This window comes from Aricia agestis, chromosome 15 (assembly GCF_905147365.1).
Source record: "Aricia agestis chromosome 15, ilAriAges1.1, whole genome shotgun sequence".
Taxonomy (NCBI): Eukaryota; Metazoa; Arthropoda; class Insecta; order Lepidoptera; family Lycaenidae; genus Aricia; species Aricia agestis.
Genome location: NC_056420.1, coordinates 3,109,793 through 3,123,308, shown reverse-complemented (window position 1 = coordinate 3,123,308; position 13,516 = coordinate 3,109,793). Strand labels below are relative to the sequence as shown.

The window sequence follows — 13,516 nt, the reverse complement described above, 5'->3', positions numbered from 1 at the left end:
GAAAATAATAAATAAAAAAAACTGTTTAGAAAGCGTAACCAATAATTACAAAAATTCAGTTAGATTGTTTAGCAACTGAAGTATAGTTAGCAAAATTCAACAGGTATAAAAACAGTAGTAATTAATCTAGATTTTACGATTTCTTTGCCAGACTTCATAAAATATATTCTTAAGTGCGCCAAATATAATGTTTTATAGCAACCAGTAAAAAATTATATGTTTTTCTATTTTAGTAACGAAATGTTCAGGTTTTTGTAGAGTTATTATGTAGAGACTGTTGTCTTATTTTTTAATGAAAGTTATATAAAACGACTTTAAATCATCGATTTCCTTTTTTCGCCATTTTTAACCGATGGTAATCGTTGATAGTTGATGCCTATATTGTTACCTGTGTTTTTTTTTAAATTATTTGTGCATTATTTATTTACTAGCTTTAGGCCGCGGCTGCGCCCGCGAAAAAAGCATTAATGGCATACAAGCTTTGATTGTATTTAAAAAATACTTTTTTTTACATTTTGAAATTTTATAACCTATAGTAACTCACTCAGTTATATGTACAAAGTTTACTCACAGATAACGCGGGACTTTCTATTAATAAAATAATTTTTAAAATTGGTTCAGTGTCTTACCAGTTATCTTACCCCAAACAACGCGACGTTGCAAAGTAGGTACGTCTGCCTTTTAATCAATCTGATAGTACATTTCTCAATATTCATAGTCCAAGAACCAAGTGACCATCAATGATCATAGCCAACTTACCGACAATATTCATAGCCCAAGAGCCAACTATCCACGTTCATAGTCCAAGAGCCAACTATCAACGTTCACAGTCCAACAGCCTTTTCCAGAAACTAACCGTTTTCTTCTCCTCTTCTAGATGTACCTTCACAGTTGGAGGTCCGACGAGCTCAGCATGCTGGTCGGATCCAAGGTGACGGGTGCCACGCCCCTCGTCATCGCCTGCAGGAACGGCCACTATGACGTCGCGGAGTACCTCATTGAGCGGTGCAAGGCTGATATTGAGCAGCCTGGATCAGGTATGCAATTCATTCTTTATTATACCCATACAATAATAATAACAACGCCTCCGTGGTCTAGTGGTATAGAGCGCGGCTCTTGACTCGGAATCCGTGGGTTCGATTCCCGCGTTGGAAACATGTTATTTCCAAGTTTGGTTAGGACAGTGCAGGCTGATCACCTGATTGTCTGACAAGTAAGATGATCCATGCGTCGGATGGGCATGTAAAAGTCGGTCCTGCGCCTGATCTCTCGCCGCCGGTCGTGTCGGTCTTCCGTCCCACTGGGTTATGAGAGTAAGTTTATAATGCCTTAAGAGGATACACCAGGGGCTAGAGAAATGAAAAAAAAGTACGTGTAATATCTATAGCTGTCTCCCTTACCTCAAGCCTATACCGCAGAACGCTATAGAGACAACTGCAGAAAATCAATGATTCGTTGTCCCCCGATTCCTTCTCCAAATCTTAACCGATTTAAGTACTTTTTTCATTAAAGATTAAAGAAACTAGAAAGGCTTGAGCTGTGTTCCTATGTTTTATTTTTTTTGTAAAATCTAGCCAAATCTGTTTTCTGGATGTTTGAACACAGCGGAAAATTTTCAAAGTTCATATCTTATTTAATAATTAAATTATGAAAAAAAAAATAAAACATAGGGACATTGTAGTAGTGGCCGTAGATATTCATGAAAAAAATTATAACTCTACTAGCATTATCCAGGGAGGAAACAGGGGACAATGTTTGTATGGAAAAAAGGGCGGTGTGGACTCCTCTTAAGTTCAACGGTGGCTGTCATCATTCTCACTACAAACTTGGTTTGGAGCGCAACATGCTTGTCGTCCAGGCCCCAACCAAGATTGGTCGTCTATAGCTTTGTCCGCACTGTGCGGACGTGAGGCTTGCCCGCGACGCATGCCCTCTGACCGTATCCAAAACTTCAAAAATGACAATATTGGAGTTGCGTTCCTTGACGCATTCAAGTTGATGAAGATTGAAGATGAAAGTGCACAGCGTGGACATAGCTTATTTGCTATTTTAGACTTAAACCTTTGTTCAAGTAATTGACGGTAAATGGATTTTATTTAATATGTAAGTTCAAGGTCAGTCGTTAAATTGGTTATACAAAAATGTTAAATTCAATAAACTCTGGAGTTAAAGTGACTTTGTTGAGGAAACTTATATAAAGTTCGAAAGAAGTCAAATTCAGTTGGTAAAAAAATGACCATTGAGTGTCATTGACCATTCGTCCTAATCGATTATAACCTTATAATTTCATTAACTTCAATAACTGGTCAATTGCAAGTTGACGCGCGACGAAGGGTTCCGCAGACTGTCTGTGAGTCAGGTTTGTGACATGTACGCAGTACGAACCGAACAGCGCAAAAGCGCGAAAAACCTGCATCGCACTATCAAAGTTTCTCACAACGTATGAACTCTGAAATTACCGTGGACTCGACGTTCAATCTAACGAAACCCCAAAAAAATGTTAAAAACACTTTGTTTTGCTAATTTTTATTGATTTATGTTAATATTTATTCATACCAGCATACATTTTTTACGTTTTTACAAAAGTTACTTAAATATTAAATTTAAAGGTTATTATTGTTTATACCCTACAATCTACATTACATCTCTTCCTAGGCAATGTGATATTTTTCAATCTTATACGTATTGCAAAAAGAAAGTGTCGCGGTGCTATTTGCTAAAACTCCGAAACGTCTGGTGACTGGTAGTATTACTAGTTAGTATACTAAAATATATGAATTCGCATGTAAAATAAAACATCACGTTTATATTCGAGCGCACCTAAACGGATGACAGTTTCCTGCAAGTAACGATTAAAGAAGTCGTTAGTTACCGATTACCTGAGCATTGCTATTGTCCACACGTTTATACTATAGAGCAGGGCTTCCCAAACTGTGCGTCGCGGCGCCCCGGGGCGTCGCGACACTGTCCCAAGGGCGTCGCATGTCAACACAAGCAAATCGAATGAGCGCCGCGGGCATTATATCAATCATACATCCCGGGATTCTCGGGCAGTTGACGACCTCTGTGGCTCAGTGGTAAGCGCGTTGGTAGCTCAAGCCGGGGGTCGCGGGTTCGAATCCCGCCGACGGAACAAAAATTTTTCGAAGTTCCTGGGTCATGGATGTGTATTAAATATGTGTATTATATATTGTGATGTGTATTAAATATGTGTATCATATATTGTATAATTTTAAGTTACAGCATTGTAAATTTTATTTTAAAAGATTAATTTTTTTACCTCACTTTTTTTTGGTAAAAAAGTGGGCCCCGTGCGAGTTTCTTACGCCGGTTCTTCTCGCCGGGATAGTTCCCGAACCGGTGGTAGGCACCGTAGCTAATATTAACATTCTGAAAGTATTTTCTTAAAATCTACTCAGAAATAAAACATTTTTTATTTTATTTTATTTATATAATAAAAATCTTAAATATATTATGAATAGTATAAAAGTATTAAATATATTTCCGTTGTCTGGCACCCGTAACACAAGTCCTTCAGGTACTTAGCACGGGGCCAGACTGACGCGGTGTGAAGCGTCCATAGATATTATTATTATAGTCTAAATCCTCGGCTTTAAAAGCTATGCTCAGAAAAGCAAGCGCGGCCGGCGGCCGTCACATTAGCCAGCAAGGCTGGCTTTAAAATATCTTTCATAAATATCTCTTTTTAAAAATGTTATGCTTATGTTTTGATTTGATCATTATTTCTTAATAAAAATAAAAATATTAAATATCCAAATAGTGTTTATATGATAACCTATGTAGGCTGGTTCTAAAATTAGAAAGTATTTTTGGGGGCTGGGTTGAGGGACGTCGCGTCGTAAAGAAATGGCAAAGTTCACTGTACAAATATAAAGTTTGGGAAGCCCTGCTATAGAGTATAGATAGACAGGTGGCAGAGATCAATAATTATGTGTAGTTAGTGTTCTGCTATTACATTTTGTAACTGTATTGAAACTTTGTTAATATAATTCCGATAATGAAAAACACTAATAATGGGTAGCCGAAGTAATTATCCATAATTATTGATAATACTTATACTCTACGTATCTAATTTAAGAACAACAAAATGTAGCCCACAACTTAGTTGCGATATTCTTGTTGCTCGGAAAGTGGGAACCCTATATTTTTCGAGATAAAACAATGCAAATATGTCTAGCTGTTATGTTAAGTTGTATCAATCCATTCCAAAATCCAGTACCATACGCCAGCTACAAAAAACGACTGGAGGCCCACCCGAATATCTTTGACCAGTCGTAATTACAATAAACGCCAGAAAACGAAGAATATGTTGCCTCCTAAATATATTTTTTTACGCCGAGTTTCTTACGCAGGTTCTTCTCGCCGGGATAGTTCCCGAACCGGTGGTAGGCACCAGTAGTGTCAACGTTCAGAAAAGATTTGAAAAAAAATTACTCTGAATATATTTTTTTTAGTTTGAGTTTGAGTTTATGATTATTGAGTAAGATATACCCGATGCTGGAAGCAGTCTACCTGCCAGCACCTATATCTCACCTACTTATAGTTCTTAATACTGATTGCAAACTAGAAAAAAAAAAGCCAGATACTATGCCAATAATCACCATAAACCCTTCTCATTCCAGTGACCTTTGACGGTGAAACGATAGAGGGCGCACCGCCGCTGTGGTGTGCAGCCGCGGCCGGTCATCTACCACTAGTGAGACTGCTAGTACGGGCAGGAGCTAACGTGAACTCCACGACAAGGACACACAGCACCCCCCTCAGAGCAGCCTGCTTTGATGGACATTATGAAATAGTGAGATTCCTGGTGGAGAATGGCGCAGGTAAGATGTTCTCATAGATTTTGCCAAATATGTTTCATTCTAGGCCAAACTCGTGCCCGATCATTGGCTATCCACAGTAAGAAGTCACGTTATAGTGTTTTGAAGCCAGTAAGAGTTTCTAAAAATAGTGATTAAGGAAGGTCTACCTCCTCTAGTGGGGATTACTTTGATGGAAGGGAAACCTGTGTTTGGAAAAAATCCTTAGTTGGTTTAGGGGTATTCAAAAAGTTTTGCTATCGGGAATGTTTGCGACGTCACAGTGTATCTGTTGGCTGAACAAAAAATCCTTGCCGTTCTTATTCAGTAAACTACCAACTTACCTTGATCATTTCTTCCATTTCCAGACATAGAAATCGCGAATCGTCATGGCCACACCTGCCTAATGATCGCCTGCTACAAGGGCCATATCCACATAGCCAAGTATCTGCTCTCCCTCAACGCGGATGTCAATCGCAAGAGCGTGAAGGGCAACACGGCGTTACACGACTGTGCCGAGAGCGGATCTCTCCACATACTGCGGATGCTGCTGAAACACGGCGCTACCATGGACGTGGACTCGTACGGTGAGTGCTGAGGTTCTGATCAAGAGCATCTTTTCAAATGCGGACGTGATCCCGCAGTCGGTCTTTCTTTAATCGGGATCACGTCTGAGCTTTTGAGCAGAGTGGCTAAGCTTTTTAGCAGACCGTAAACGCCTCCCTGTTCTCAGGTAACTTAGAAAGTTCTTGGGAGGATGTATGTCCGACGCACAGATTAACCCATCAAATACGGTGCGGCGTCGTTTGATGGGGACGCGCTGTTATGTCTTGGCAGTTGGCAGTCCTGCCTGTCATCGTCATGTCATTGGATTCCGAGAAAAGACGGCAATTGCTTAGTGACGTAAATCTAGGCTATCATGGCAACATTGCCGGCTTCGTACCAAAACATTTTGTACTGAAATGTCGCCAAGTAATTTGGATACCAATATCAACTGCGTGGATATTGAAACCGGCAACGTCTGCATGGCGTCCTAGTGAGTTGCTTGACCATTGATCCGTCTTCCCTAGTCCATATCTATGAACGCTTCTTTCTTCTTCCAGGCATGACGCCCCTTCTCGCTGCTTCCGTCACGGGCCACACGCACATAGTGGAGCACCTCATATCGGAAGCCCTGGTGTCGCGGCAGCAACGGATCGATGCTCTCGAGCTGCTGGGCGCGACGTACGTCGACAAGCGGCGAGACATGGTGGGCGCGCTCGCGCTGTGGAAGCGGGCGATGGATGACAGGTATGGATGATGACATTGGATGAAATAAAAAAAAAAAAAAAAAAAAAAAATAAAAAATATATATATATATATATATATATATATATATATATATATATATATATATATATATATATATATATATATATATATATATAAATATATTCAGTCAATTTTTTATAAAACTTTTTTTCTGAACGTCGAAATTATGGTCACCGGTTCGGGAACCAACCCGGCGAGAAGAACCATGCGTATGAAACTCGCACGGGGCCATCTCTTACCAAAAAGTCGGAAAATTACTCTTTAAAAAAAAGTAATATAAGTAACTATTTCATTCATGACCATCTTGGGAATACCATATTCCAAAGGTGGTCATGAATGAAATCATTGATTTTATGTCGCCTAATCGCCTTCCATTAGTATAATATCTAAAGTTTTCATCATCACGTTACAGGTTCCCAGCAGACGGCGAACCAATACCAAAACCCAAGGACGTGCCTCGAATCGAGGCGTACGACTATGCCGTGGAACCCTCAAACCCTCAACAGCTAGAAGAGTTGCTGGCTGACCCCGACGCGATGAGAATGCAAGCACTGGTCATCAGAGAGAGGATATTAGGTAAAGATTTGAAATACAGTGTAAACTCTATATAACGACACTGAAGGGACCGTGCATTTTATGACGTTATATGGAGTTGTTGTTTAATGGAGAGAAGAAAAATCAATACTTTTTCGTCATTATACAGTGATTTTCTTTTACTAACCGTATTTACAGTTTGAAAGTTGATGTAACTATAACTGAGAATATTATGATAACGAATAGATATTAATAATCCATGACTCCTTATTATTAGTTAGGGACTAAATTCTAAAACAACCTACACATGCAATCAATCTCAATTCGTAAACAAAAAGACTAATTTCTTAGAAAGTTCCGTATGCATGATGCCGAAAGTCGAATTTATCGCGGGCTAGGATAACAATGCGACAAAAAAACGTACACAGCTGTGCAGTTTTTACTAATTTTAGTAATTTAAAAGGTACTTTTTAATGTTCAATTGTTGTAATGCTGACGTTATTGAGAGTGGGTGTGATGCTATGTAGAGTGTACCATTGTATGGTAGACAAGCTAAACCAACCAAAATCAATTGATTTCGACGCTTTAGAGAGTTTGTCGTTAAATAGAGTGACGTTACATGGAGTTTACACTGTATTCGTCCAAAATCAGAAATTATACTGACAACTTTTAAATTATCATTTTAAAAGACAGCTGTTTCATAACCATCCTGTTATGCGGGCTCCACATTCGCGGCGCGAAAGCCCGCGAATGCCGCGAGTCGTGAGTGTGGAGGGTTTCGCGACTTCGCGTTCGTACTTCGCGGCTTTCCCCGTCCGGTGTCGGTTTTTTGGCCCGCGATATTTTGATAAGCAATACTATGTAAGAGCAGCAGCAACAATGACTTCAACGTCCATTTTACTCAAATGCGCGAATGTAAATGCGAAGATTGCGAGTGTAGAGGGCCGTATTTATCCGCGTCGTGTTCATGGCGCATAGCGCCCGTGAATCTTGGCCGCAATTCGCGCCGCGAGCGTGGAGCCCGCTTCAGAGTAGATTCACACGGCATTGTCCTGCACGTTTTTTTGCAGGTCGGTCTTCCGTCCCACTGGGTTATTAGTCTAAGCGATAAGTTGAGAATGGCGAAATATAGAGATAAGGGTCATAAAAATACGTGCGATAGCTCATTAGATTCGGGAAGACGTCTAGAAAAATGTATCGGAAGCGTGTATTAGCACATAAAAAAATGCAAAAGTTATAAGCAAATTAGGTTGCAAAAGAAAAAGGTATTAAGTATGTTTTTTGTTAAAAACTCCGAAACTATTAACATTTAAAAAAAATTTAAAAAAAGATTCTTAAAGAAGAGGAAATTTCCATTAAAAAATCCCAACTCCCGGAATTCTATCTCTATTATTTATAATTTTGTGAGTGAGTGAGTTTACCGGAGGCCCAATCCCCTACCCTATTCCCTTCCCTTCCCTACCATCCCCTATTACCCTATTCCCTCTTAAAAGGCCGGCAACGCACATGCAGCTCTTCTGATGCTGCGAGTGTCCATGGGCGACGGAAGTTGCTTTCCATCAAGTGACCCGTTTGCTCGTTTGCCCCCCTTATTTCATAAAAAAAAAAGAGAGTGCTGATGTGTACTGCGCACACACTTGAGCATTACAAAATTACTCCTGCGTAACTGGCCTGGTTTCAACGAAACCGGACAACGTTACCGAAACCGGTGTGGGAGTTATTATTATTATCTAATTTTAACTCGGCATGTTTCAGGTCCCGCCCACCCGGACACATCCTACTACGTGCGGTACCGAGGCGCGGTGTACGCCGACGCGGGCCGGTTCGCGCGCTGCCGGCAGCTGTGGCATCACGCGCTCGACATGCAACGAGCCGTGCTGCCGCCGCTGTCGCCGCTCACGCAGTCCAGCTTGTACAGCTTCGCCGAGCTGTTCTCCTATATGCTGGCTGAACGCGCGCGCCCGCCACTGCGAGGTGAGTTATGAGCAGCTGTCATGTAGTCAGTGACGTCATATAGCAGGCGTAAGCCCGGGCACGCACTAGCGGCCAAGCCGAGCCGGCCAGGCCGCTGCGGCCATCGAGATAGATACCTTAGTATGAAACCGCCATAGACCACGCGCACCAGGCCGCACGCTGTTAAGCGGCCACACCATACTTTCGATGGCCGCTAGTGCGTGCCCGGGCAATGTGACGTCACACATATAGCAAGCGTTAGTGACGCCATATAGCAGGTATTATGAAGTTGTATAGCAGGCGTCAGTGACGTCATATAGCAGGCGTCAGTGACGTCATATAGCAGGCGTCAGTGACGTCATATAGCAGGCGTCAGTGACGTCATATAGCAGGCGTCAGTGACGTCATATAGCAGGCGTCAGTGACGTCATATAGCAGGCGTCAGTGACGTCATATAGCAGGCGTCAGTGACGTCATATAGCAGGCGTCAGTGACGTTATATAGCACGTGTTAGTGACTCTATATAGCAAGTGTTATGAAGTTATATAGCAGCCGTCATTGACGTTACAATATGTAGCTATATTGTCATTACAATATAAATAATACCAAAAATCCTACCACTAAAACCTAATTTTTCTCTTCTTCCCAGGTCGTATTATCCCGCCGGTGACGTTCGACGACATAGACCCAGTGTTCAGGAAGGCCCTATCCGAGATAGATAGGGGCGTAGACCTGACCATAGACAAGGAGCAAACACTAGGCACGCTACAGCGAGTGCTGGTTATATCGCTCCATCTAGCGGCCATTATGGCGAGGCTTTTAGAGGAGCCGGATTGTACTGAGGAGGTGTCTAGAAGAATACATAAGGCTGTATATACACTCGTTAAGTTAGATATTAAGGTGAGTGCACATTTGGCTATGTTCTACTAGTCCAATTAGCTTAAAGATATTCGAGATATTCACAAGATGAGCCACAACATTTTTATATCACATGTCGTGATTTGCATAATGCCTTCTGCTAAAAACTACATTTAATTATTTGTAGATAGAATCTAGAATTCGCTTTGTACGGCTGCAATAAAATACTTTGTTCTAAGTAAAAGAGTAATTGAAAATGAAGTCTGCGCTAATTATACAATTTACCTGAAAACCAAACATTGGTCAGATTCTATTTTCAGTGCTAAATTCCCGGCGTTCTGGATTTTGGCTCTCACAGTAGTAGTCTTAAATTGAGCCGATCCATTCTTAGCTTGATTTTAGTCATCAATTTTTGTCTTAAAAATATTATATAATATAGCTTTAGCACTTATATACAATTTCATAATGTGATAAGCTCTTTTTTCTCCCAGGTTCGTCAAGGCCGCTCAGCTCTCCACGTGGCGTGTTCAACCGAGGCGGGGAGGCGCGGGGCGCTCACGGAGGGGGCGCCGGCGCGCGCGCTAGTCGCCCTCATGCTGCGGCTGGGCGCGGCGCCCGACGCGAGAGACGCGGATGGGAATACGCCTCTGCATCTTGTTGCCAAGGTAAAAGTCTTGTTGTTAAAGGGATTGTTAAACATGCAATGACGGAAATAGAAGTGGTTTATCGTATCCAAATTAAAGGAGGACGGGCAAAAATGTATGGAGACTAGTCCAAGATCCAATAACAACGTATCAATATGCCATTAGAAAGGTATTTCAATATACTACAATAGCCACTCTGGGAGCTCATTTAATATCTGTCGAAAAACTTATGGCTTATTTATTTCAAGCAATGAAAATAAATTATTTCGTATTCTATGATGCGATAGTGCTAGTCAAAACTCGTAAATAACCGCGCAATGCCGTCATAAAACCACTACTGCTTACTATGGTCTAATTTTGTTACAAATTTATATAAAATCTATCTTTTACAGATAAACCCCTGCCCCGCCGACGTGTTCAGAGAGCTACTGGCGCACGGCGCACACATAGACACAGTCAACTACGAGGGAGAAACGCCAGAGGAGATACTCAAGTCCACCCAACAGAACATAACCTCCATAGTCAACCCGCTAAAGTATACCACACTGAAATGCCTCGCCGCACGCACCGTCAAAAACTATAAACTACCTTACAGACATGTTGTACCACAGTGCTTGCATTCTACGATTATTACTCACTAAATATTAAGGTGGGGTGAATGTAAACAGAATACAAATACAATAAGGGGGTAATTTGAGAAAAAAAAGTACGCGCATTTTCGGGCCACATTAACATAGTATGCCGGCAGGCCGCCGCCTGGCAGTTAATTGGAAAAGACCACATAAAAATCCCCAGGCGATTTTGTAGATTTTGTATCGACGGTCAATGATTGTCAGGCAGCCTGCCGACCAGAGCCTGCAGGCAGACTGTTAATGTGTGGGATCCTTTATGACTTGTCGCATTAAAATATTGTTAGATATTGCGGCTCTCTCCGCTACGCTTTGACATAATCTGAGCGTTTATGATAAGTAGACAAATGTAAATCAATGGAGGCAGGACCGGATCTACCATATGGCTATTTGGGCTTAAGCCCAGGGCCCCATGAGTTCAAGGGCCTCCGCCCCCCCAGCTAAGTCAAGTCAAAAATAGACGATGATTCGAAAGAATTCATAATTTTATAAAATTTTTGTTGGTATCCCTGAGAATCCTACGATCAAGGTTTATATTATACAATTTAGGTGTTGGTACTACGAACTGACAATGTTGTGGCCCTAAGTAGTTTCAGCCCAAGGCCTCGTAAGCTCACGGTCCGGCCCTGAATGGAGGTGTTTGCCTAAAGAGAATAAAGTTGTGCCTCTAATGAGGTAATATTTCTACCATACGCAATGACATGACTACTAGTTTATTTTTATGAAATTACTCCGTTCACAAAATGTTCTGTTTACATTTGCTTTGCAAAAATGGATCGATATGACTGCCCAAGTTTTATGCCATTATTTAAAGGTGCGAGAACAAGGAATATGTACCTGTAGAATTATTAGAATAGTTGTATAGAAAATTAGATTATATAGGTTATATTAAATTGATGTTAAAATTCTATTGCAAATTGGTGTTAAATACGTGTTCCTATGTTGAGACGTGACATTGACTACTTTTGACGTTTTATTTCACACAATATTGTCATGTCACTTGATTAAAATATTTCACTAACAATAATAGTTCTTGAAACTTGCTTAATGCGTTCTTCAAAATTCGAGTACTTACGGGATGACAATATGTCGCTTTCAACAAAGATTTCAAATTTAAAGTAAAATTGACAAGCAAATTCAACGATAGTTAAAAACTTCAAATGTCAAAATGACGCAAAAAATTCAAAGTGGCGCCTTTCAGTACCTTCTTACCTTGACATGCCATGGCGTATAAATGTATTATGCAATAATGCACCAAAATAATGGAAAAACCTTGCGGCTCGTGATAACGTCATATTATGTATTGCCATTGTCATTAGAAGTCTGTTACTTATTAGTTTAGCACAAGAGTTTATTGCATTTTAATATTAGCGTGTAACCCTAATTTAGTGATTTGCTCATAATCAATAACAGTGCCCTCGCGTTTAACTATCGCTGGTTTTGAGCCCTTGTGTTTTGTTTGTCCTTGAAGTGTACCTTTTAATCGCCACAGATTAAAAACGTGCTTGACATCTTTCAAACTTCTTCTACTTTTGAATAACGAGCCTGTTCCGAAACACAAACAGTATACTGGCTAGTTCGATTAAACAACATTTGGTTGGCTACTGAGAGTCCGGTGGTACTACCAAGTATACTGATTAGAGTTTAGGAACACACCTTTTGTAGTCTGTCAAAGTCCAAAGACAACTGTCACAAATTAGAGGCGTATTTTTTCATAAGTATTTTACAGTTTTTTTTTACTTTACAATCAGTGTATTTTACATTAATTTCCACGTATTTTAGAGTAGACCATTGTATTGAAATATAAATAGTTTATTCATTTTATATTTATTAGTTTGCTAAATACTATTGGGAACACTCTTACAAGGAATGATACAAAATGGAAGTATGTAATAAATTGTAAAAAAAGATGATTTCAAAAAGTATTTTAATTAATTTTGTCCTAATTATGAATATTATATATAAAATCAAATTTATAAATGTATAGTATGATTTGTATTAAAAATTATGGAAATGTTATGAATCTGAGGTATATATTCTTGTATTTATATGAATAAAACTATTCTTTTACGAAAATAGCTCAACTATTATATCAATAAGAATTCATTTGTAGATTCTGTGTTGTATATTGTAAATTGTTATGAGGCAAATTCACGCCGAGAAGATGTCTATACAAACGAGAAGAGACGAGATATTAACGTTTCTCGCGCTATCTCGCTGCATGGATTGGCCTTTAAAAAGCTATATTATAATAATGTATAATATCTAAATGTGATAATTAAAATCTGTATGTCCGTATAATTTAAATCTATAATATTGTATATGCGAATGTATCTCTGTAAATGTGAAAAAGAAGTAGCCATATTGGATTCGAGTGAAAGAGACAAGTAGCGAAACGTCAGTCGACTGAATATTTCTACCTGTTGCGTGACCATACTATAGTTACTTCTGTGTGATAGGTAGACATTTTAAAATGAGTCATTTTTCGTTTCACAAAAATTTCTAAATGATTTATGAAATAAAATATATTATATTATTATGTTCATTAAACCTTCGCTTATAAAAAAAATATGATGTAACTATTATATTTATTTCAAATCTTCAATATTTTGTATCAATTTATTTTCTTTGTATTTTCATTGTACGTGTAACTTATATGGTTCTACTTGTATTACCTAGTCAAAATACAATAACCAGAACCGGGGTTATTCACAATACTCAATTGGCTGGAATTTGCAAAATCAATTCTTATTGGCCAACGCTAGGC

At 39.6% G+C, this 13,516-nt stretch overlaps 1 protein-coding gene across 4 annotated transcripts in view; it reads left to right on the top strand.

Moving 5' to 3' along the window:
- LOC121734363 (protein fem-1 homolog CG6966) overlaps positions 1 to 10,955 on the top strand; it is a 96,392-nt gene extending 85,437 nt beyond the window's left edge. For all 4 annotated transcript variants that reach the window (XM_042124912.1, XM_042124911.1, XM_042124910.1 and 1 more), the window contains 9 exons: positions 878 to 1,037; positions 4,644 to 4,844; positions 5,189 to 5,407; positions 5,924 to 6,110; positions 6,544 to 6,707; positions 8,421 to 8,639; positions 9,268 to 9,518; positions 9,968 to 10,141; positions 10,513 to 10,955. In XM_042124912.1, the coding sequence (XP_041980846.1) occupies positions 878 to 1,037; positions 4,644 to 4,844; positions 5,189 to 5,407; positions 5,924 to 6,110; positions 6,544 to 6,707; positions 8,421 to 8,639; positions 9,268 to 9,518; positions 9,968 to 10,141; positions 10,513 to 10,761 (1,824 nt within the window). In that variant the 3' untranslated portion in view covers positions 10,762 to 10,955. The remainder of the gene's footprint in view (positions 1 to 877; positions 1,038 to 4,643; positions 4,845 to 5,188; positions 5,408 to 5,923; positions 6,111 to 6,543; positions 6,708 to 8,420; positions 8,640 to 9,267; positions 9,519 to 9,967; positions 10,142 to 10,512) is intronic.
- Positions 10,956 to 13,516: the final 2,561 nt, after the last annotated feature.